The sequence below is a fragment of the Chelonia mydas genome, chromosome 4 (genome assembly GCF_015237465.2).
Source record: "Chelonia mydas isolate rCheMyd1 chromosome 4, rCheMyd1.pri.v2, whole genome shotgun sequence".
Classification (NCBI taxonomy): Eukaryota; Metazoa; Chordata; order Testudines; family Cheloniidae; genus Chelonia; species Chelonia mydas.
Window position 1 is genome coordinate 28,026,672 of NC_057852.1, and position 26,456 is coordinate 28,053,127.

The 26,456-nt window shown below is 40.1% G+C and overlaps 1 protein-coding gene across 14 annotated transcripts in view; it reads left to right on the forward strand.

Annotated features, from left to right (window-relative positions):
* RAP1GDS1 (Rap1 GTPase-GDP dissociation stimulator 1) overlaps window positions 1–26,456 on the forward strand; it is a 154,478-nt gene that overhangs the window by 38,561 nt on the left and 89,461 nt on the right. For 9 of the 14 annotated variants that reach the window (XM_043545193.1, XM_043545199.1, XM_043545200.1 and 6 more), the window contains exon 2: window positions 12,301–12,408. In XM_043545193.1, coding sequence (XP_043401128.1) covers window positions 12,301–12,408 — 108 coding nt within the window. Of the gene's footprint in view, window positions 1–12,297; window positions 12,409–19,067; window positions 19,130–26,456 lie in introns of all 14 variants that reach the window. The other 5 variants (XM_037896942.2, XM_043545197.1, XM_037896939.2 and 2 more) reach the window with 3 other exon arrangements.

The window sequence follows — 26,456 nt, forward strand, 5'->3', positions numbered from 1 at the left end:
GTCCAGCTTCTAGGCAGGGGGGCCACGGGGCTCCACGCGCTTTCCCCGTCCTGAGCACTGGCTCTGTACCCAGCCAATGGGAGCTGGGGGGAGGGGGGGGAGAGGTGCGTGCGAGCGAGAGCCGTGCGGAGCTGCTTGCGCACCTCCCCCTAGGAGCCGGACCTGCTGCTGGCTGCTTCCGGGGCTCAGTGCAGTCCATGGTTCCAGGACAGACGGGAAGCCTGACTCTGCACCCAGGCTGCGCTGCTGATCGGGAGCCACCAGAAGTAAGTCCATGCCCCAATCCCGTGCCCCAGCCCTGAGCACCTCTAAACCCCGAACCCCTTCCTGCACCCCAAACTCCTCATCCCCAGCCCCACCTCAGAGCCTGCACCCCCAGCCCAGAGCCCTGACCCCTCCCACACCCCAATCCCCTGCATCAGCCCAGAGCCCCCTCCCACACCCTGAACGCCTCATTCCTGGTCCCACCCCGCAGCCCTCACCCCCGCACCCCAACCCTCTGCCCCAGCCCTGAGCCCCTCCCACACCCCAAACCCCTCATCCCCAGCTCTGTTGGATCACGGGCATCAACAATTTTCTTCAACTGGGTCCCCCGAAAAAAAGTTTGAAAACCACTGTTCTAATCCACTGTTCTTAAAATAGAGAGGGTACAAAGCCACAGTGGTAGAACTAATTAGTAGTAATATATGTATATATCATATGGAATAAAGCAAAACCAGAATTCTAGAACAAAGAGGAAATTCTGCAGCAAAAAAGATACACACATAGCAACATTCCAGATTAACGGTAAATGTGCAGGTTCGGTTCTGTCTAGTTTTCTGTTTTGGTTTTGGACAGAAACTGACTGTACAAATGTTAACATGTTTGGGGATGGCTGAATAACAACCAAAATAATTGGACAACTCACTGCTCAAATAGCAGTGAGCCATTGAATGTCATTATTTTGGGGTAATAAAGGTGAGGTTCTGTGGGTGATTAAGGTGTCAGAAGAACAGGTGCTGAACCAAACAGATAAATTAAAGAGGAACAAGTCACCAGGACCAGATGGTATACATCTAAAACATTCTGAAAGTATTTAGGAATGAAGTGGCTCAACTGCTAATGATAATATGCAATCTCATTAAAATTAGCTACTGGAGGACTAGAGCAAGCATTGTACCTACTTTAAAAACAAGTGCAAGGGGCAACGCTGCAATTATAATTCAGTAAACTTTTCTTCATGCCCATCTAAGTTGGTTGAAATGGTAAGTAAAAATAGAACTATAAAACCACTTAGATGAACACGATATGACAGGGACAAACCAGCATGGTTTCTGTTGAAAAGTCGTCTCTCTGAAACAGACATCAGTGGGATTACTCATGTGCTTAAATTAAGCATGGATTTAAGTGCTTTGTTGGTTGGGGGCCAATATGCTCAGAACATTGCAGGGTCAAGACCTTTAGAGAAGTGATGAGAGGGACATGCAAGAGGAATACAAAATAACGAATGGTACGGTGAAGGTAAATTGGGCATTTTTTATTTGCCCTCTGGGACTTCCAATTAAACTGAAAAACAGCAAATTTAAAATTGATAAAAGGAAAGTTTTTACACAGTGCATAATTTTCATTGCTGCCAAGGTACCATTACGTCCAAAAACCTAGTCAGATCAAAAAGGGATTAAAAACATTTCTGTAGATAATGAGAGCATCCACACTTATATCAAATAGAATTAAAAAAATAAGAAATATAAGCTCTTCTGTTTCAGGGCATAAACTATCCACTCACTCCCTGAGGTTAGAAGGAAGATTCCCCTATTGTACATTAATCCCTAATTTTCAGATAACATTTTTTTATCTTCCTCTGAAGTATCTGGAGCTGTTAGTAAGAGACAGGATACTGGTTTAGATGGACCACTTTTCTGATCCATTATATCAGTTCTAATGTTCTTGAGTAGTCTGACCACAATGATATACTTTTTCTCAAAAACAAGAGTGGTGAATCAATCCTGAATTTTCTATATAACTTGATTTGTATTGAGTTACTTGCAAGTAAAAATAAAACACAGAGTCCATGCACAGAATTACATAATTCCCCAAGAGAGAGACGGCAGGTGATATCTTTTATTGGAACAACTTCTGTTGGTGAAAGAGACAAGCCTTCGAGCACACACAGAGCTCTTCTTCATGTCTGGGATAGGTATTCTGAATGTCACAGCTAAATACAAGGGAGGAACTGATAAGGAGTTATCACAAGATATCATTTAAAGTGAAGTGGGCAATTTACAATAATAGAATAAAGAAGAGTTAATAGGATACAGTTTGTTGTAATGAGCCATAAATCCAGTGTCTAAAGTCCATAATTTTTAGTGTCTAGCAGAATTGTGAATGTAAGTTCCCAGGCTCATCTTTTGAAGGTGTTGTGCAGGTTTCCTTTGAGGAGGAGGACTGAGAGGACACATATGGAGTGATCATTTTGTGAAAATAGTTTTTGTCTGTTATCATGTTTCTGTGTGAGTTTATTGGAGAGTGTGGTGATTGCTTTCCCCTTCAAAAAACAAGCCTGAGAACTTACATTCATAATTCTGTTAGACACTAAAAATCATGGACTTAATAAAAACCCTGGATCTTGAAAGGTGTGTTGTGGGGTGTATTTATCATCTTAGCAGTGGCACATATGTCTGCAGCTTTTGCACCTGTTATTATGGCAGGGGCTAGTGCTGCTTTGAGTCGGTGTGTCTTGGTTTGTGGGGAGTTTGCTTCTGTTGATGAGCTTTCGAGGTTAGAGGATTGTTTGGAGACTAGAAGAGGCTGTTCAGGAAAAACTTATTCCAGGATGTGGTCCCCATCAAGCGTGGGTTGTAATTGTTTAATGATTCCCCGTGTGGGCTCCAGTGTGGGGTGGTAGGTGACAACTAGGGGTGTATGGTCAGAGGGCTTTTTTTTTTTTTCTTCCTGCATTGAAGCAGGTTCTCTCGACATATATGGGGGTCCTGCTCCATGATGTGATCTATTTCGCTGGTGGAGTGTCCTTGTTTTCGTGAAGGCGTTTTAAAGTGCATTAAGGTGTATATCCTGGACTTTCTCCTTGGAACTTGTGGTATGTGAGTGCCTGATAGCTGATTTCTTGTTAAAAACAACGAGGAGTCTTTGTGGCACCTTAGAGACTAACAAATTTATTTGGGCATAAGCTTTTGTGGGCTAAAACCCACTTCGTCAGATGAAAGCTTATGCCCAAATAAATTTGTTAGTCTCTAAGGTGCCACAAAGACTCCTCGTTGTTTTTGCTGATACAGACTAACACGGCTACCCCTCTGAAACCTGTCACCATGCAAGATTTCTTGGTGTGTTTGAGGTGGCTGCTAGACCTGTGAAGGTAAGTATGGCGATCTGTGGTTTTCTTATATACAGTTATCTGTAGGTTTGCACTGTTGAAACTGATCATGGTGTCCAGGAAGTTCATGCCAGTGTGGGATGTTCTAGAGAGAGTTTGATTGATGGGTGATGGTGGTGGTTGAAGTTGTGGTGCACTCTCCTGCCAACAAAGCTAACGCCGCTCATGGGGCAAAAGTGCCGACAAAATACCGACAGAGAGCGTTTACACGCCTTGTCGCTAAAAGCTGTGTAGTGTAGACAAGCCCCCAGGCCAGGTCTACACTATAAACTTATTTCAGTACAGCTGCGTTGCTCAGGGGTGTGAAAAATCCACTCTCCCTCAGGGACATAGTTATACCAACCTAATGCCAGCAGTAAACGGTTCTATGTCAATGGGAGAGCCTCTGCTATCAACATAGCTACTGCGTTTCTGGGAGGTGAATTAAGTATGCTGACCGAAGAAGCTGTCTCATCCTAGTGGCATCTTTACTGAAGCGCTGTACATGAAGACAAGCCCTGAGTACATTCACCGGACCTGAAGAAGAGCTCTGTGAAAGCTCAAAAGCTTGTCTGTTTCACCAACAGAAGTTGGTCCAATAAGAGATATTACCTTGTCTCTCCAATATCCTGGTACCAGCATGGCTACAACACTGCAAACATTCGCAAAAAGAAAAGGAGTACTTGTGGCATCTTAGAGACTAACCAATTTATTTGAGCATAAGCTTTCGTGAGCTACAGCTCACTTCATCGGATGCATACTGTAGAAAGTGTAGAAGATCTTTTTATACACACAAAGCATGAAAAAATACCAAACATTATTACCAAGCATGAGAAATGAAAAAAAGGCAAACATTATTACCAAGGGCTAAACCCTTAAATATCTATTTCTTCATTTCCTAGCTGGCAGTACAGCTGTTTAACATACACTGAATATATGGTTTACTACTTACTGATTTGGTTTGTACCATCAGACAAACATCTTTAAAGTGGTCTTTTATGACATAACTTAAAGGAAAAACAGCCCCACTGCCTTTGATGTCCTACTGTTTCCTGAAACATGAATCACTGCATGTTGATAGGAAAGTCTAACCACCAAGCCTGCAAAAAGAGAAAAACGGCTTGAGTCTCATTTCCATCTGATTTGGCTTCAGTACATGTGAGACTGCTGAAGTCTCACTGATTAATTTATGAATTTCTTATCACAGTTAGGTTACACTTAAGCAGACTGTAATAGACCCATTAACTTCAGCAACGTAGGGTACCAGCCAGGAAATACATGAAATGCATTAGAGATATGTTCAAACAGAGTATGTCTTTGATTATTTTAATATTTAATATACAATAGTCACCACAATTACAAATAACTGTGGGCTTAACATATAAGGGAGAAATAACTCGGAAAGCTCGCTTGTAATAACAGAAAGTGCTGCCTTGATACGTTACTCCTAGCACTTAGTTTTAAAAGGAGATAAACATTTTTTTAAAAAGAGGCAGACCATATTTTTGAAGCAGGTTAGTTTCTGGGAAGAAGGCATGACATGTATAAAAACAAACTGTCATACCCCTAAAATAATATTAGGAATTAATGAAATTTCACTGTTAAGGAATGGCAGATGCTGAACTGCTTTGAAACCACTTCATGCCCTGACTTTCTTTCTGGTTTGTGTGGGGCACCTGTGAGATCAAGGGATAAATGACAAGAATCTTCTTTATAAACAGAATCTGCAGCTTCATACAAAGATGTGCTAATGGCTGCTTCCTGAGTGCATAGGTAGGAAACCCAGTGTATTTTTACGGCCCTTGACCATATATCAGAGATGGTCATCAGCTACCAAAGTTTAAAGGACAAAAGGGCAATTCAGCATAGAACAAATTAGTGACTGGTAATAGGAGTAGGTCAAAAAGCAAGATGTACTGAAATGGAATGGGATATAATAGTGTTGATTTGTGTTTTTCAGTTTTTGAATATTTTCTCCATAATTGCCTAATTTCCAGTTTGCAACAGGAATCATTAATGCCAACCTGCTAAAATTAATTGGGTTTGCTGCAGAATTCAGGGCAGACCCTCTTACTGACTGCTGGGGGAGGCGGTGGAGCAGTAGTGGGTGTGAGTGGAAAGCAGAACAGGATACTGACTCTGGGAGCAAGTAGCTGTGGGTGGAGTCAGGAATGTGAAAGTTGGGTTTGCCATAAAGACAGCTCTTGGCATGTTCAACTTCCAGCCTTTTATCTTGAGGACATGAGGAGTGACAGCCTGTGAGATTCAGGGCTCAAGGTCCGGATGACCGTTCTAATTGCATGGGCAGCAATACTGGGGCTCGAGGTGACTATATATCCCTGAGAACGGTGTGCCTCTGTTTTCAGGACCTGTCCTAGTTAGGTTTTTTTAAAAACAAAATAAAACAAAAAAGGTGGTTGGCACTGTTCTTTTGTAAACTGGGTGCCTGATGCACCTGCAGGCCAGCTCAGTCGATGAAATTGATGACAGGCTAGCTGAGCGCATATGTACCACAAGGACCAGTCCCTCACGGTTTATTGCATATTGCCCTCTTGCCCTGCCCTGCCCTCCTTGGCCCCACATGTCCTCCCGCCAATACAAGCTTGCCTGCCCCATCAATTGCCAAAACTGTCCTGTGCACATTTCTCTGATATCTTACCACAACCATTCCCTATGCTACCCTTTTCCAGGGGATAGCTGTCCTTGTTTTCTTACTGTGAGGATCTGTTCATCCTACTCAGGGCAAACCCACTACAAATAGATAGAACTCCTCCTTGTGACAAACAGAATATCAGAGATGCAGGCAGGAAAACATGAGGACAGTTGATTATAGAAAAATAACAGGGTTTTTGCAGGAGAATATCTGCAGCTGCTTCCGTAAATGGCAGATTCCAAAGCCAGTACAGCCACTGTAGAGTTGCAGAATTCAGGTCCCTGCATAAAGGTAAGGTGGTTGGCCCTTTGGATAGAACCATCTTTTCTCGCTAAAATGTCTCCTTCATTGTGATTTTGAAACCAGGCAATCAATTGACCTAGATCAATGTAAGGACTTTCAGTTCTCTGAACACAATTTTTGTCCTCCTAGGAAGGACCAAAAAGAGGGATAAAATCTCTAATACGATTTTAGACGTATTTATGTACTTCTGAGACTTGCAGAAGTGAAGCTGATTCTGTTTAAGAATTTAAATCCATTTAATAAGAGGCATGATTCTGTCTTTGGAAGAAAGAGATTTGCAGATCTATACTTTGGTCATCTTTGCATTGTTTTTTCTAAACATTTCATGTAGGGAACCTTTTTGTCTGTAAATATGGCCTTTTGACGCTATGTCCTGAGAGCTGTGGTTCCTTCCTAATTCTCACTTTCTCTTTTGTGTGTGTTTGTGGGGTTGGGGTTGGGGTAGGGGGAAGGACTGCTAAGAAAAAGTCTTCATTTTAGACCAGTGGACTTTTTACAGGAAATCAGATGATTGTATCCAGTATTTTAGACACTCTATTACATTGTACATACAGTTTCTTAGTAGTAATCTAATCTAATTTTGATGTGTTATTTACACGATACCTATCATTGTGGTATCTTAGCCTATCCAGTAGAAAGCACTTTCGTCACATATTGCAATGTAGCCACATAAACACTTTTTTTAAAAATAAATCCATGTGATGTACTCTGATGCTTCCTGCAGCACCCAGGGCTGTGAGTCACCTTGTTGCTACCTGCCTCCAGGGTGAGGGAGTTTTTTCCTGTGCTGGCAGGGTGTTAGCTCCCTAACACAACCAGCCTGTCAGCCACTTAAGCACTCTCCTCTGGGCTATACAAGCCCTGCCTTTGCCCTGAACATTTACAGTAAATGCGTCCCAGTCCCGGAATCCCTCCAGCCCCTGATCACTAGATATCCACAGAAATCCCAGATCTTCTTCCCAAAGGAAAAGTGTACCCCAATTAACCAGTGTTATCTTAGCCCACCCAGCAGTTGTGTTCAGTAATAAGTAAATTTCCCTTTCTTTTACTAAGAAAGAAAAGAGATTCAAACAGAATTAGGTGTGAGTGATTGAAACAAAACGTTACATGTAAAACAAAATCATAAGATATTAACTGGGGCATACACTTACTAAAAGTTACCTTTCCTATCCAATTAGAGAGATTCTCACCCCAAAGTTCAGTCTTTTGCAGCAGATGCTGGCCCCAAGGAGCCAGGACCATATCTTTCAAGAAGCATCCCTGCTCATCAAGGTGCCTCCTCAATGAATGGGTACAGAGTCTTTCTCCTCCCTACGATATACTAAATTGGTCTTTTGTCTTTATTCACAGACAGGGCTATCCCTTTGCTGTCCGATCATTTATTTTCACTGCCAGGTGGTTTTGATGTTTATAGTTTATTTTTGATGGTTTTCCATTGATTTTTCTAGGTTGTTGCAACAATGAACAATTGAGCAATTAGGTAATTGGATAGCCGGGGAGAAGTGACAGCTCTCTCACACTTGAATGGGCCATTACAGAGACACATGGTTCTCTGGTGACTCATTTTCACTCCAAGACCAGAAGGGCATAATTGTCAATACGTTTATATTATTCCTTAAATATTATCTATACACACATCAATGATTATGAGAATCAATAAGTTCCAAGCTTTCAGTGAAGACCTCACATGCTAATCTTTAGGGATAAATACCATGAAAAGGGTGAATTAGGTGTAGTAAGTTTGTCAATTGTGTGATAGGCGAACCCTTTACCAGTTGACAACAATTTGCCACTGTGTCACATTTACCAATCCTCACTTTAAAGACAAAAGCCAACGTTTTCAGAAGCATGTGTCTAAAGTCAGATACCAGAGGACCCATAGGCTAATTTTCAGTGGTGCTGAGCACCCTCAACTTCCACTGAAGTCACAGAGAGCTGTGGGTGCTCAGCATTGCTGAAAATTAGGCTGCTTGTGTTTAAGTCCTTAAATATGGATTCAGATGCTAACTTTGGGTACCCGGATTTGAAAATTTTTGCCAAAATGCATAATTTCTATATATAATTGTTTTGATAATGAAGTATATGAAACAGCAAACCACATGAAAATCTACTTACTTTGTCTCTTACTCCTCTGTCTTTAAATTACATCAGAAATGAACTGAGGCAGAATCCTTCCTTCCCTTTCCAATTTTTCTTTTTCATTTACCTGGGTATAACAGGAACAAGCAGCAACATTTCCCCAGTCCCAAAAGGTCCAATGCTCCAGTTCTTCTTCAATGCATTGTGGATAGTGCAGGAAGCATAAAAATGTATCTCAAACTAAGCACTTTTGAGGTGTGGGGGATATTTCATTGCTTTCAGATGTGCTTGGAATCCCCTTTTAATGCTCTCTGAGGTATCAGAGCATATTTTTATAAAGACAGGGTTGTTTTTCTTGTTTAATTGCATAGTGGTTAGTTTATTTATTTCCCTCCCCCCAGACTCTAACAACTCCAGTGTCTTTTCTACTTACAAGAACTTCTAGAGCTAGAGCTGGTTAAACATGTCAAATTCTGAACAACTGAGAGGAATAAAAGACACTTTTTCTATAAAATATTTTCACATTTTTTGACCAGCTCTATCTAGAATACAAATATTTTTGCCCTCCACAGTTTTCTACTTATATGACTTGCAAATTATGAGATGACGGACATTTATTTATAATGTCTTTATATTTATACAAAGAATAAAAAGAGTTGTCTAATTAATGCTCTAGGCGTCCTTGCCACAAACTACAAAACCAAATAAAATTAAACTGTCTGCAAAACACCAGACTCCCTTCCCCCACCCACAAATCTGACTGATCTTTATAACTGAAGATTCCTTGAGATGCGCAGTATCTGAACCAGAATTTTGACGAGGCAGAATCCCTCCTACTTGCCTCATTATGTTTAAGGAGGACCATGTAGCAGGGACTCAAGATTATTATTAGAAGCAGCCTCAAATATACTGTCAAGGGAAGATAGTGTTTTGCAATTGATTCTCCTTTGAATGGAGGGGATTGCAGATTGTATTTGTTCCTACTCTATATCAGTGATGAAAAGGTGACTCTCATGGCAAAGTGAAGTAGATTGGTTGCTTAAAGTAAATTTTCAAGAAGAGACTGTGGACATTTGTATCCAATAAAGAGCAAAATATGTGCAATTCATTAAATACTATTGGGGCACTATCGCTATGGGAAGTTGGTTATCCAGCTAGCTTCTTTCGCAACTTTATGCACAGTTCATGCTGTTTTTCTCTTCAGTGTAGCTAGTTGCTGGGTACAGTTAGAGAAGGGATAGATTCTGATCTCAGCTGTGTGTGCAATTTGATTGTTACTTGAGACTAGTGTAACTGAGATCAAAATCTATCCTGGAGGGTGTTGTCAGCAGTGAAAATGGAGTGTGTGGTTTGTGTGTGTGGTTTGTTTGTTTGGGGTTTTTTTGGTTGGTTAATTGATCATTTTACAGTCTACTTAATCGGAGCTTTAAACTCTACTTGCTCATGGGAAGCAGGAGGTCATCAATTTCTGCAGAATCGAAGTTTTCATTTTATATATATTTAACCCTTAGGGACATAAAGATAACTTTCCAAACATGAACCAAATTTAGCTGATGCACTGCCCTCTCACAAAGTCTACAGGTAGAAAACTCCAGTGTCACAGTTGCTGCTCACAGCTTTTACATTTGCAGCAGGTAGAAAGCTGGGGGATGGGTACAGTAGCTGAGAGACATCCCCAATTCCCATTGGAGGTTCTGGGGTGGGAGAGAACCAGTGAGAGAGAGAGAACACTCCTATCTTCAAGCAGTGTGGGGAGGTTTAAGTGTAAAGCTTCAAATTTATCAGGCACCTTCTAGAGGGAGACCTCTATAAAATATGAAGCCCCTGAGCGGAGTCTAGGAGTGGCACCCAGTTACCAGTTTCAGCAGCCTCCTCTTTTCCTAGCTGTGTAGAAACTGGGGTGGAGGCAGGCTTTTGACTTAGGTGTTGCCTCCAGACAGTGGGGCTCCCAGTTTTTGTATCTATGTCTAGTAGATTTAGTCCTCCCACTCTAAGTGTTTGCTGAAGTTTCCAAGCTCTGTGTGTCAGTATCTGGATGGGCTGTGGGTAGGTGCCTGTAGGTAGGTGGGAGAGAGGAGATGCATTAAAAAACAGAACCACAGTATAGAGAGAAATTTGCAGGGAGGTGGGAAAAGAAAGAGAAAATGGATAGGAGGAGGTAGAGAACACAATGTTAGGATGTAGTAAGAACAGCAGATCAAATATTACTCTGTGAAAGTATCTTTTGACAAATTTCACTGGTCACTGAACAGTTTATCTAACAAATACATTTTTTTTGTGGTTGTGAATGAGCCAGCTGCCTACAAGCACCTCACCCCCTCCATGGCCTGACATCATTCTTCAGGCACTTCAGTTTCCCTCTTCTTCAGCTCAAGGCTCCTTAAACTATCCTTAAATCAAACAATCAGATGAGCTCTTCCCTGGTTCATCAACACCTCACCGTGGGGGGTTAGTTTATTAACATCAAACCATTCCCAAAATAAAGTTTTCAGAATCCCCCTCAAGTCCATACTTCCAGTCTTTCCCACAGGTGGGCTCCCAAGCCTTCCCTGACTGAAGTTTTTCCCAAAAAAAACTCAGGGTTCCTTGTGGCACTTACTTTCCCCAAAAGTATCTCACTCCTCTTACTCTTTCTGAGTGTGCCCCTCTCTCTGCAACTTTCTGCTGCTCTTTATAGAGGAATCAGCTCCTCCATCCCCAGCTGGTTCTATTAATATAACCCCACACCCCATCCCAGATGTTGTAGGTGGGGCTAATTGGACAGGCCTGGCTAGGTCGTCACCTACTACACACCTTTCCTGCCTTGAAACCTTGCTTGGCTCCTAGGCAAGTTCTACAATGTTTATTTCTTCTTTTGCCCCTTGCTAGTCTGTTGTTCGAGCGTGAATGATGGGAGGGGGGGGGGAGGACAAAGCAGCTGTACCACACTGTACCTCATGATTCAGGTCAGGACTATTAGAGTGGAGAATTGTAGAGAACTACACAGTTTTTAATATTACTTATTTTGAGTAACTATCTCTGATTGCTTATTGAGTTGGCATGGAAACTGAAGTACCACTCATGTTTTTTAAAAAGATAGTCCATTCAGACTGAGGTTAGTCATCAGCTGGCAAAGTGAAAAGACTTATATTGCAGCTGTTAACACTTATACCTTGCCTCTGAATAAACAGAATACTTGAGATGCTAGCACTGGTAGTCTCAATCACTTCTATGAGAATAAGTGTTCCTCCACAGAAAAAACACTGCGTGTTTTGGGGGAAAATGTTATTTCATAATCTGACATAGACCGTAGGACTCGTTTCCAGAAGCTTCCTGATGGATCAGTTGAATGCAAATAGTTACAGTTTGTGTAATCAACACACACAGTGCTTATGCTATTTGATAATGTCCTTCTTGAAAAAGGCTTTTAGCCTAGCCCTTGTTTTTAACTGGGGCTTTGCGTGTGCACAATCAAGATGGAACCCTCTGGTATATGCAGAGAAAATGGCATCTGCAATTACTTTTTCTCTCCTCTGCCCCTCCCCCCTCTTGTGAATGAAAACATTCAAGAGGAGTTCACTTTCATCATTTTCTTTTTCTAAGAAGCAAAATGGAAGCAGAGATACTGCTGCTGGTTTTCCAAACCAGCTAAACTGAGGGAATACTGATGTTAAAAAAGTTGTTCAGTGACATTTTATAAATGTGGCATCTCATTCTCAGACGCAGAATGGGAAATGTATATTTAAATTAAGAAAAGCTTGATTTTATCCAAAACCTTTGACTGTAGGCTTCTCTAAATCCTCAGCACACAGACACAGCTTCCTTCCTTGTTAAAACAGGCGCCCTTTACTTTAGGGTAACTACTTGTGTTCTAAGCATATTAGCTATCAGATCGAGGAGGGCACTGATGTTTCTCTTCTTCATGTTAATCAAGCAGATAATCTAAGTGACGCCTTGAAGAAGCTGAAGATAACAGCCATTGACAGCACAGCAGATAGCTTGGAAGGATGCTTGGATTGCCTGCTTCAAGCCCTGGCTCAAAACAGTAAGTTTTATTGTCCCTTCAAATTTTGCGCCATATGATCAGATCAGTAAATGATGGAGGTAGTACTGTGATGTGAAGCAATGCAAGTAACGCAATCAATAGAATTGCTGGATTGGCTGTTCTATTAAAAAGAAAGTCCCATATAACTTGTGTGAGAATCAGACAGTAACGAAGATAAAGAAAATTATGTCCAGGGACATTCACAACAGGCATAGCGCAGAGCTAGTCCTGGCATGTGGAGTAAGTTACTTTTCCAATTGAAGTCTACATTCAGAGAGCAAAGGGCAAGGTATTTCTCGTTCAGGTCAAAACCTTGTGCTTGGGTAGCATGAGCATGGCATTCAGCACTTTCAGTTACTCTGACTAAAGGTGGCACAGGTTGCCAATCCAACCATATAGCCCATTATTTTCCTTACATGTCTGATCACACATTCATTTCCACGATGTTTGCATTAGAAGGGAAAGATTGGCTTTCTAAGTACAGTGCAATCTTAAGCATACTGGATGATGACAGAACTAACATTGTCAAGAAGAAAATGAGATGGCTTTTGTTCCCGAAGCTCTACAGGGTCCTATTCCACAAGCAGAAAGGTTATAGGGAAAATGGAGACAGCAGTCTATAGAACTTTTCCATCTCTAACTTTCTGATCATGGGACGCTGGCAGAAGATGTGGAAGAAAGACCTATACAAGGTTTCAACTTCACATACTTCGTTAGGGCCAATATAAATAATTTGATTACATGTATTAGGTAAAATGAAGCTTCTGATTAGAATTTTTCTTTTTTTAATTTTTAAACAAAATAAACCTTTTCTATATCTGATCTCTGTAACATATCAATACTCTCCTCAAAAGCCCATATTAATCAGCTGATCTGATTTCTCTTCCAAGATGCCATCCTACAAGTCATAATTTCATGGCTGTGTAAGTGTAAGATATTTTGTGAAATTTTAACACTAGAAGCTAAACACTGCTCGAGATGCCTTATGGATTATAACAATGTCTGCCATTCAAGAGGTAACATTGATGCATTTTTTTCATCTTGAGTAGTTCACAGGGAGATCTTAGCCAGGAAAATGTCAGGCGTGGGTTTTTGTTGTTGTTTGTTTTTCATCAAACTTCTCTTCAAGGAAGAGAATCCATGCTGTTCTAGAGTCCTTTGTAAGGTATCTGCAACATTTACCACCATTGAACACCTTCATATTTAAAGAGTATGGGATAGGAAGAAGAGTTTGTGATATGAAAACATCCAAGGGCTTGGAGTTAAATTAATTGTGTACCATTACCTGTGAGGGTCCATAAGTAAATCCTAGTACCCAGCTGGTAGGTGCAAAATGGTTCAGGTTGTAGATTTTGACCACTCCACAACACATAGATATTTCCTCTCAACCAGACAACCCCAGCGCTCTTTGTTTTGCCTCAGCCTGGTGCCCAGCTTCTCCTCTCAACTACCTTCTCTTCTTCTGGTCACATTCCTCTCAACCTGGAGGGGCAGATGGAACCATTCTGAGCAGTATCTTTTGTATAGTTTACAAAATTTTACTCTAACTCCCCTCAGTTTATGAGGGCTCTTTGTGTATGGGTGCAGGTATAGATTATGAAGATAATACATGGTGATGGAGATAAATTATATGCAAATGGCTCTAATAAATTGCAGGGAGCTAAGGTAGAATTTTATGGGTCACTGCAACATGGGGACTGTGTCTGTTAGCTCCCCCTTACACTGCTGCACTCAATTCGGTGTTGGTCAAGGCCTTATTATGACCCAGCCTCCGTCCCCTTCAGGGTAATGGAGAGATGGAAGCCCCATAGTGCTAGTGGAAGCTAGACAAGCCTAGGTCTCCTGGGTTTTGAGCCTTCTCCAAAGCCCTTGGCTGGAGTGGGTGGGGGAACCCAGCTCCATCCTCTCCACTGGGTTGTTCGGAACAGCCAAAACCAATCCTTCTCAGTCCCTTGTTGCACCCCGTTCCACTTCCTACCTCTCCTCCTCTGTGGGCTTCCCCAGGCTCTTGCCTTGCTTCTCCCATTTTGGCTTCTGAGGCCACTTCTGTGGCTTCTGAGGCAGCTTTTATGGTGCCCAGAGGCTTCCCTGCCTAATTAACTGAATCCCAGTTACTCAGTGAGGTAACTACTCCCAGGTGAATCTGAGCTGCCTCATTTCCCGTTGTGGAGCCTGTCAGAGGTAGGCTGGGCCCCAGACCCTTTCAGAGGGCCATCTTCCTTCTGACAGTCACTTAAAGATTCTGTACTACAGTCACATTTTGACCCTAAACATTAGTAAATACAAATATTTAAGTAGCTTACTTTGTCTCTCTTCCTCTTTTTCCTCTTTCTGTTGTGTCATTCTGGTTTTTCTTACCTGATGCTGTATGAGGTATCTCTTTTTCAGTGTCTGCTATCCTTCAATATATTTTTTTCTGTCCTCCCGCCTCCCTCTTATTTCTTTTCTTTAATTTCTTCAGATCTTCTTCTTACTTGTTTCCTGTGTATTCCCCCTGCTTCACCCTGTCCTCATCTCTTATATCACTTGGGGATTGTCTACACTTAACATGCTTCAGCGGCGCAGCTGCACCAATGTCGCTGAGCTGCTGTAGCATTTCAGTGCAGACACTACCTATGCCAATGGGAGAGCTTCTCCTGTCAGCATAGGTAATCCACCTCTCCAAGAGGCGGTAGCTATGTCCCATCGACATAGCGCAGTCTACACCAGGAGTTAGGTTGGTACAACTGCGTCTCTCGGGGTGTGGATTTTCCACACTCCTAAGCGACATAGTTATACCAACATAGGTTGCTAGTGTAGACCAAGCCTCTCACACAGAGGCACTGCTTGTCAACACACACACACACAGACACACACGGCCCACCACTTCTCACCTAACTGTTCTAGAAGGAAGAGAAGAATTAATCCCCTGTGTCCATTCAATCCTTCTTCTCTCTGCTGAAACAGCGAACTCGGTTGCCAGGAAATTAGTGCCAGTTATGGATATTTTCCCAGGGGAACCAACAAACACCCAACGGCCTTCAGATTATATCTTCCAATCCTGGGCTGGATTTGAACCAGCCACTAGGAGAAGAAAGTCACTGTATCTCATTTCTAATTCCTCAAGCCATCCAACTCCCTGAGTGTACACTGAATGTTTCTGAAAGAAAATTCACTGGATAGGTTTTAAGATTACATCATTAAAAGACAGAATAATGTTTTCCTTTTCAAAAAACCTAATATCACCCTTAATGAAATATGAAGAGTAATATGACCCATCCTGGTATCTTGGTATATTACTGAGAAACACTCAGAAATTCTAGGGATTCTTCAAATTCTCAAAACCTTACTTCAAAGCATATATGAGATAACAAGCTGCCCATCCTAATAAAGGAAAAGGTTCCAGTTTAGAATAATTACTCTGTTTTAGTGTAATTAATTTTCTAACTTGACAGTACCCCAAAGGAGCTGATAAGTTCCATTAATTTGGAAATGGAGAATTATGGGTTTGTGACACAAAGATTAATGCTTCCAACCACAAAGTGGTTTATGTGTCACTCTGTTAATAGTTATACCTGTGATGTGTGGAGAAAAGTATCTTTGCCAATGGCTGAGTATCAAAAGCATACATGATATTCTTGCCTAGTCCAAAAGGATGTTATAAAATTTCCCATTCTATAGAGATCATCTCAGGGGAGGCCTTAAAGATACTATACATAACACTAATCCATTTTAGGTTGGAAGAAAGCAAAACCAAAATAACATAAGAGTTTGAATGTAAAATCAAACAGCAGTTTAGCAACAATGGATAAAGCTTTCAAAAAAGACCGTGTCATTGAAAGACCATTGGACTTAGGTTCCTAAGTACCTGAATCAGTTCTGAAAATGTGGTGTAGGCACCTCAGACATTTGGGCGCTGTTGAAAAATTGACCAAATGTCAATAAAAACAATTTCTGATTTGCTTTAAACTGTAAGAAGCAACATACATTTTTAAAAAAATCCTCTTAAATTATTTGCTGGGTTGCATCTGTTAATAAGTTTGGTCTAACAGATTGCTGTAAGAGATCAAGTTTCCTAAATTTGCAGCCAGTGGTCAGTTATTAATGATCTAGTAATATATTATGACCATCTTCTCCCTTGACCCTGTGCCTTCTAAACTTCCTCTCCAATTCAATGTCCTTCCAGGTCATCTTGGTATATAGATTATTTGTGCAGGCGGAATGTGTGTCAAAGAGATGAGAGTGCCAGTGGTGATTAAAGTATTCACAGGCTCAGTAATTGCTGTGTAAAGAGTTTTTAAAGCTGACTGTTGTGGAGGATAAAAAAACCTCTTCCAGTGGGACAGTCTGGTGGAACACAGGCAGCTGCCACCTAGAAAGAGGTTTGAAAATGGGACTGTGTTTTCATTATAAAAATGTACAGTGCCTAACAGCAGACCCCTGATCCCAGACTGTGGCCTCTAGGTACTACTACAATACAAATAATTTCTTTGTAGAGGAATTTTTTTTCTTCAAGAATAAGACTGATTGGACTTCTACTGGAGTAGATGCAAATGTGGGGCCAGATCTATGTCCAGAAGAGTCAAATCCCATGGGCCTGATTCCCCATACCTGGCGCTTTGGGTATTCATTTATACTGGTGCAAAGTGGATGTAAAATGCTGCCATTCTCATTTAGTGAGTGCTTTACACCCATTTTACAACTGCCCTTGCTCGGCGAGTCTCCCTCATCTCCCTGCCAGCTCATTGCCTCCTGACTCCTTATAATGCTTTCTGTACCCAAAAAATCTTCATGAGGAAGTCTCACTCTTCCCTCACCTCTAGGAATCTTCCAGGGAACAGCAGAAGGGGGTGCTGCTAGTAGAGACAGAAGTGAAATGCCAAAAATATTGTTTAATACAATCTGAACACGCAAAAAGTACAAAATTAAACAGAGGGACAAGGTGGTTGAGGCAATCTCTTTTATTGGACTAACTTCTGTTAGTAAGAAAGGAGAGCTCTGTGTAAGCTCAAAAGCTTGTTTCTCTCAGCAATAGAAGTTGGTCCAATAACAGATATTACCTCACCCTCCTTGTCTCTTTAATATCGTGGGACTGACATGGCTAAAACAACACTGCATACAATAATGGCAGACCTGACAGGAGTGCCAGTGCATTGTTGTGCTCACTGCTTTTGGGATTTGACAGCTATGTGCATGTGTCCCACACACAGACACATGAACACAATCTCAAGAGTTGCCCTGCTGGTGGAGAAGGGGAGAAAGAGAGACTGAAGCAAGTAAGGTATATCTTAAATACTATTAAAGGTTATTAAAATAAAGCTCCAGAATAAAAGTGTGGAAAGGAACAAAAAGAGTACTGCATATCTTAAGCTAAAACAAGTAGGCAGTGTCTCTCTTTAAATACTAAAACTTAGACAGCAAACAAATTTAAGAATGGAATAATAGCAAATTTTGTGTACCATTAACATAAGTAATAAGTTCCATTGTTTCATTAGTGCTTCTCTCACAGGCATAGCAGAAGGAACATTTTACCTTAATAGACAATAACTGGAATGCATTAGTGTCCTCATATAAGGTCACTGATAAAACAAGAGAATATGGCCTAGTTGGGTGAGAGGAGAGGAAAGTTCCATTCTCCTCACAGAGCAGAATTGAAGTAGGTTCAAGTCAAACATCTCATCTGAGATCTAAAAATGTGATCCTCTATTTTGTGAACGAAAGGTTTTGATACTATATCTTCATTTTAGGTTATTTTTCTTTTTATCTAGATATTTACTTATGCTTTAAAATCATGATACCAAGTCCTTGCCTGAAGCAGGAAGTGCAGTTGGAGAACTAGTGAGCTGTACTGCAACAATATACTGTGCTTAAATAGCTCTCAGATTTGTCACATTTGGAAGCCATAGATTTGAAACTGTATCCTGGTTAAAATCTATTTTAAAGGATTAAACCTTTCCAGACCATATCATGATTTTTTTTTTTTTTTTTTTTTTGAAGTTTAGAGGAAATTTTCCAATACTGCTCCAAAGTCTGCTCATGTTGTACAGACTGTCCCCAGAGAATAAGGCCATAATGACAGTTTCACAGCTAGTCTGTTCTTTTGAAGGTGGAATTAAATAATGTCTAGGTAGGTAGTTCAGAATATGGCTTACATAGGGAAAGTCCTGTCTCATCTCCATCTAGCAAGGTCGCGGTTTAAACAAAAATATCAATGTTTGTGCCAAAGGAGCGAGCCCCTGAATGTAAAAGGTTAGATTCGTTCCTCAATTTAGTAGTTGTATAATACATAGGAGCCTATAACAGGCTTATATAAATGAAAATTAAACTGCTATTATAGTTCAATAATACTATGCGGTGTAGAAAGGGTCATTTTTAATGGTTGGAGGGCCGAGTAATTTTATTTTTAAAACGACTAAAAATATTTAGTTTTGAGAAACAGCAAATGGGAGGCAACTCTTATTAATTGTTCCTCGTACTGCCAACTCAGAGATGTGACTCCCATTATTTTAGCTACATACCTTAAGGGAAACTCTGATTACAGCCAAGCAAAATAATCATAGTTATTAACACTGGCTATTTTATTATTAAAGAAAGGAAAATAAAACGTCAAACAAAACAATACAGCACAAACAATAAACTGGTTATGTCTGTTACAATCTCTTCTGTATGCCTCTCTGTAGAGACCTTTTAGCAGAGATTACACCTTTGAGAGTGGCCTCATCTGGGGACTTTTCTTTAGTAAGTAAGTATATTTAGGCTTGACAGAATTCAATTTTTTTTTTTTTTTTTTATAATTTTGATGGATGAGATCAATGTTTATTTTTAAGTTTTTTATTTTTATCACTTTAAATTTTCATAGCTGTGAGAAATTATGGCATGGTCAGGCAATAGCGGAGAGTCAGACAACAATTATGTAAGGACAGTAGACATTGAAATTCAAAAAGTTAAAACATTAGAATTTAAAACACAAATTGTCAGCTGCACATGTCAAAATATACAATGTAAGTATCCTAAATCAAGCTCTAAGTTCTCAAGCAGGAATTTTCTCTCTTTGCCTATCTGTAAATTTTGCTGATCGTAGATAAAAATATTTTTTCATTGGGTTGTGTGTGTACCATGAAATTGATATTTACTAATGTTTATGGATAAATCTAATTCTTCTAAGCCTAAGTATATTGCCTCTGAAATTTATTGTGAGCCCAATTTAGTATCTCATAGATACTTAAGCTGTTTATAATTGGGCAACAGAACTTGTTAAAGGGAAGATGGCTCCTGTTGGTTATTATTAATAATCAAGCAGTTTATAACTGGGCAAAGTAAGCAATCTAACTAAATCCTATGAAATGGAAAAAAATATTGAAATAGAAGAAGCCATTTAAGGAGCTTTTTTAAGTCAGGTCAATTACAAATATTAAGAATCTTAAATCCAATTAAATCCCACTACTTTGCTGTTTACCAGTGTTTAGCCCCGTCTCCTTTTCAAGAATACATGGTCTAACCATTGGTAATTAACAGGAGAAACTGTTGTCATCTTAAAAACAACAGGATTTCCATATCCCAGTGAAATCATTACTAGAGTTTAAATCTAATCCTTGTCCGTGTCTGAGTTAACTTCTCTCACCAATCCATTTTGAAGTCTTGGGTTGGTTTCCTTTGGCTGGTTTTTTCTTGAGTCTTCTCTGTTTTTCTTATCTGTCTGTGGCAGCCTGCTTGAAAAGTTTGACAGGATAAGTTGATGAGTGCTTGCTGTTAGGCAGAGTAGCAGAGGGTGTGTGAATGGGAGGGATGCTCACTTCTGAGGGTTTTTTTATATTCTTCTCTTTCCTATTTCCATGAAATGATTAGAAAAAACACTGATTTGGGGCTTGTTTAGATTCAGATTGGCTTAATACCTCCATGGGTTGTCCTTAGGAGCCTCTTCATCTGTGTAGTTTGTTAATGTATATGTGCATTAGAGTTAAATTATTTATTGACAGATGTATTTCCTTTGTCTTTGTCACTGGAGATTCTCAAGAATATCTTTAAAGTTAGAGTTTTATCTCTTTGTTTATTCAATTTCTGAGAAATTTCTGTAGTTTGATTAGAGTTCAACAGGAAATGAAATACTGTTTTAAAGAGTCCAAACATTTCTGTTTTTATAGAAAGTTTTTTAGTTCTCAAAAACAATCTTTATAAAATTAATGATTTCTTCAAGAGTCCTTAGCTTAAATAGTTATTAAAGCAGTTGTTTGTTCTTTAAAACAATTTTTAGAGAGATCATTGTTCTTGTCTTCCTGAGTTGAGAGAGGGAGTAGCTTGAGTACTGTTAGTAATAATTAATTCCCCATTAATATAACTATTCGGAACTTAAATGGCTTCTTACATTAGTAATTATTTTATCAAGATCATTAGGCTCCACGCTGGTACATAAAGTATTTTATGATTTACACAGCAATGATATTAGGAAATTACAAAATACACTTTATATTTAGTTAAAATATTTGCAAATGTGCCATTCTAAATGCTTTGGCATTTCAACATTTAAGAAATAAGCAAAGGTTTAAATCACTTCCAGCTTCATATGTTTTTCCTAGAAGTCTTTCTGAATGAAGCATTTAGAGTAATCATAAAATTAATTTCAGCAAGGATATATCTAAAATTCTTTACTTATAAGTTTTTTCTTGGGAGCATGAAAAAAGCTCACTTTGCATCAAGATATTGCTCTAATAACACAACCCTACAGTCCTGTCACAATCAAGTCTTTTCCTAAATCATGAATTTGTTTCTTTTTGTGAGTAAGGATTAAGTTTGTACCAAACTGATATTTTATATAAACGGAGGTGTCTTAGCTTTGATCAGACATTCTTATGGGTAATAAACATAGTTTTATGGCCAAGGTATACAATTTTCCTGACATTTGTTTGTCTTCAGGGTGAAACTGCAGAATTCCTTTGGTTAGCCTGAATATTTAATAAAATTAAATAAACAAAATAAACAAAAAATAAATGCATGGGCGGAAGGAAGTACTTTTCTCCAAGCACCATATGTATGAAAGGAATGACCAATATATATCCTAAGCATCAGTAAAGGCACAGGCAAGCTTAATATCCTAACAAAAATTATAATAACTTTATTAGTATCATTTTGCATTAGTATTAAGGTCTGTCCACCACAATTGTCATAATAAAATGACCCTGGACAAGTATGTAATAGAGGAAAACCATAACTGTAGTGGTCCCTCTGTCTCAGGCTTGGAAGAAGGCCACTGTGCCTCACCACAATATCCTTTAACGGTACATAATAAGGCAGTAATTCCATTGGAAGTTTCTAGTGACATCATAAACCACAAGACTTGATATTTTTAACAGGTTGTTCACATCATCATAACTCAGAGATGGAAGTATTACTTTATATACACTTTGGGGGTATATTTTTAAATAATAGATGCAACCCCGTACCCTGCCACCATGTGAATGCAACGTTAGGGTTAACATTTTAAACGAAGGAAATACAAATTTGTCATTCCCACAGCAGCTGTAACTTGGCCATATTGCATGTACGTATGATTATCTTACAGAATATGGTGTTCTCGAACTGATTTCTGCATATGTTCAATGTGATTGAGTTATGGGTTGCTGTGGAAACAAATTAATTTCCTTACTTTCTGGTGTTTAACTGTTTAGTGTCTGACAATTTCTATTTCATTTACTTTACATACAATGTTTAACCTTTAAGTGTGTTAAAATGTATTACAATTGCTTTTCTTATATTACCCACAAGGTGTCCCATATTTAATGGGTTGGCAAGTTCTGGTGGATGTCAGAGCTCTTAAGTTCTTTACTCAACCTGCAGCTTTTTCTTCTATGCCTTTCAGTCCTTCTCTACTGGTCTTTTGATACTCACAGCCTGGCTGGAGTTGCTATGTCTTTTGTCTAGCCTTATGATTTATCCTGCCATTTGTTATACGAACTAAGTAAAACATATACACCCACTTACTATACCAGACATGGGTGAACCAAATAGTTTGCTAAACCTAATAAATACTAGCAAATATTTGGCAAGCCAAATTTAACCAAATATTTTTAGTTGGTATTTGGCTAGGTCCCCCTATCTAGCCAATCCCATCTGAGGCCCAGAAGTGAAAAACCTCCACAGATGGTATCTTTAGGGAACGTATTATCCACCCTCTCCCTACCATTTATAAAGTATATTCATGCAGAAAGAGAACTTTGTCTGAAGGGGTGTTTATTCATTTTTATGCATATATTGTAGTTAGTATCTGTCACCAGCACTAGTGACTAATGCCAGTCACCCCTGGTCACTTGGCTTGGCTAGAAGCACAAAATAAAATTTAGAAGCTTAGATGCCAGGAGACTACAGGTTGAACCTCTGTAGCCTCGCTGCCACCTGTGGTCCCAGCTGCCGGCCCCGGATCCTCCCCCTCCCTACTGGAGCTTGAATGCCACAAATCAGCTGATTCGCAGCACTCCGGAGGCGCTGGGAGGGAGGAGGAGGAGTTGGTAAGTGCGGGGCCACCGGCCTGCGAGAAGCGAGGGAGGCATAGTGGGGAGCGTGGCACCGGTGGATGCTCCGCACCCACTAAATTTTCACCTGGGTACTCCAGCCCCGGAGCACCGACAGAGTCAGCGCCTCTGCTGGACCACGGACGTTGCCGGACCAGGCAGTGTCGGATTAGAGAGGTTCAACCTGTACTAATGGAAGGAGCAGAAGAGATAACACTTATTAGAAATTATTTAAAATAACAAGCACATGCTACATGTCTTACTCAGGGTCAACTCTGTATTCAGTGAGACTTGTTCCACACCCTCAATGAAGTCAACTGGCATCAGTTGGAGTTTTACTTGAGTACAGCCTTCCGGGTTTATCTCAATATAATTAAGGAATAGTACTATTGGGTTAAGTTCTCCTCAGCTGGTGTAAATCGGCATAGCACCATTGATCTCAGTGGAGCCACGTGCATTCAAACAAGCTAAGAATCTGGCCCATTGTTTCTAGAAGGAGAATATGAATGCTTGCATTTTCCCCAACCTCCACCAAGAACTGTCTATAAATTGCTAAGCTTTTCCTAGTTTAGATTTTTATAAGATGACTGTGGTGCATGAGTCGTAGGTGACATCAGTTGCAGAGAAATAGAATCTGTCATGCATCATATAAAATGTTGGATTTTATAGAACCAGCCACAGGAATTAAACTTTATATATATAAACATTTACATGTTTTTCAATGTTTGATATATGACTTCACTGTCAATTCTTGGATTAATTAGGTGTACGCAGAGACTAGTATGTTGTGGTCAAGAGTGAATTTTATTGATGTAGAAAAAAGCAGCTGTAAGTTATATGCCTTGCAGCTTTGTCATAGCAATCAAAAAATGGATGAGGAATTGCTGTGCCACAGAAGTTTACTCCCATGTGCTGCAGAATTATTGTGGCTCTATAAAGAAAAGCTGCCAGTAAGATTAACTTCACCTTCTAAGCTCCTGGTTGATTTTGTGTTTATATTACTAAATTTAATTTGCGGCTGGTTTACTAACATTAAGCCATTTTTCTGCGTAATGAGCTAGAGAAACAAGCAGCTTATCTGGTGGCTACTTTATATAACTTGGTAAAAGAAAGAAACTAAATTGTCCTCTCCTGAAGAAAAATACATCAGAGGAAACCTGGGTGGAAAGAAAACCCATTTTGTAGATTTTCAGGGCAGTTTGGTTTTGTCCTTCCACCTTACTCTCTGAAGAATGGGCAGCGAGTTCATTCCCTACAATCTGCAGGTCACTCAAGACCACTCCGATGTTAGGAAACCTGTCTGAGGCCCAGGGTCATCTCTGCGCAAGTCCTGTGCTATCTACCTACTTACCGCATGTATCTCTCTACCATGGGCCTGTTTATCTATCTGTGTACTCAGTTGTTCATGTGACCTCCATCATTGTAGTATCTGAGCACCTCACAAACTTCAATTGATATAGCCTCACAACATCCATGAGAATCCGGTAACACCATGATAATAGAACTTTCCTAACTGCACATTAGCTCTGGAATCCATCTTTAAATGTGTTTTCACAACATGGAGGGTGTGATGCTGACAGACCAGCTCAAGTCAAAGCCACAGGACAATTCACTTGTATGTGAATATCAAAGAAGTGTTAGTGTGTGTTCAGACTAATTCACTCCTATGCTAATATAGATTAAACGAGGTGTTGATTATATTGTTTTCATCTGTCTGAATCCTGTGGGTTGCTATTACATTACTTCTACATTATGTATACCCTGTGGTTAAATAAACCTAGATCAAAGGTGTGTTAATAAAGAGTGTATTCAGATGTTAGAACTTCATGAAAACTAATGGGATGTTACTAGTATTGTTCTCACTTATCTATTCCTGGGTAATGGCAGGCATTTGCATTATGTATATCTTTATAGCTAAGTTGCAGAGTAGCAGCCATGTTAGTCTGTATTCACAAAAAGAAAAGGAGTACTTGTGGCACCTTAGAGACTAACAAATTTATTTGAGCATAAGCTTTCGTGAGCTACAGGTTCATCGGATGTAGCTCACTTCATCGGATGTAGCTCACGAAAGCTTATGCTCAAATAAATTTGTTAGTCTCTAAGGTGTCACAGGTACTCCTTTTCTTTATAGCTAAATTACTCATTAAAGACAAGTGCTAACTTCAAAGCAAGGGCCATTGAGTTCACAGTGGGAATTCAGACTCAGTCTGCATTCCTCATGCACAGCCAACAGGGGTCCATGTGGGTACAGAAACTGTCAGTTAGCTGTCTGTATGAAGAAGATATAAAAAATGTATTCAAGGAAAGATCCTCTCTCTGAACTGTTTGGGCACTTACAGGGAAGCATTCCAGATGCAAAGCGGAGATCCCCAGAGTTATTCTGGGTAGCCCTGAGAGACTTTTGGAAAGCTAGCAGATTACTACATCTCTGCTATCATTTGGATTTACAAACTTTGACTCACATGTTAATGTATTTTACCTGCTTTAACCTCTCAATAGCTCTCTCATTTCTTTTTCTTAGCCAACAGATCTTTAGGTAGTTTACTAGAGAATTGGCTACCAGTGTTGTTTTTGGTGTAAGATCCAGCATACCAACTGATTTGCAGTAAGTGACTGATCCTTTGGGATTGGGAATAACCTAATGTGATGTAACTTTGGTTTATATAACCTTTTACCACAAAGTCTAGTTTGTCTGGGTGGCAAGAGAGGCTGGAGAGCCTAAGGCAACTGTCTGTGACTTCATGGTAATACTGGTATAGTGATCCAGGAGTGCACATTTGTTACTGGCTTGGTGAAATCTAATTATAAAACAGTTGTTCTCAACCAGGAGTACGTGTACCCCAGAGGGTACATCAACTCATCTAGGTATTTGCCTAGTTTTACAACAGGCTGCATAAAAAGCACAAGCAAAGTCAATGCATACTAAAATTTCATACAGGCAGTGACCTATTTAAACTGCTCTGTATACTATGCACTGAAATGTAAGTACAATATTTATATTACAATTGATTTATTTTATAATAATATGGTAAAAATGAGAAAGTAAGCCATTTTTCAGCAATAGTGTTGTGCTGTGACACTTTTATATTTTTATGTCTGATTTTGTAAGCAAATAGTTTCTAGGTAAGGTGTAACTTGGCGATACGCAAGACAAATCAGACTCCTTAAAGGGGTAGAGTAATCTGAAAAGGTTGAGAGCCACTGGTATAGACTATACCATCAGTTTGGGGTGTCTGCCTTACTTTTTGACAGTCTGACCTGAGACTGGCGCACTCAGTTGTGAGCCACGCCAGACAGCATGATAGAGGGTCTCAGTCTATAGATCAGTGGTGGGCAACCTGCGGCCCATCAGGGTAATCCTCTTGCGGGCCACGAGACAGTTTGTTTACAATGACCGTATGCAGGCACGGCCTCCCGCAGCTCCCAGTGGTCGCAGTTCATCGTTCCCGGCCAACGGGAGCTGCGGGAAGCGGCGCAGGCTGCAGGGATGTACTGGCCGCCGCTTCCCGCAGGAACAGTGAACCGCGACCACTGTGAGCTGCAGGCGGCCGTACCTGCAGACAGTCA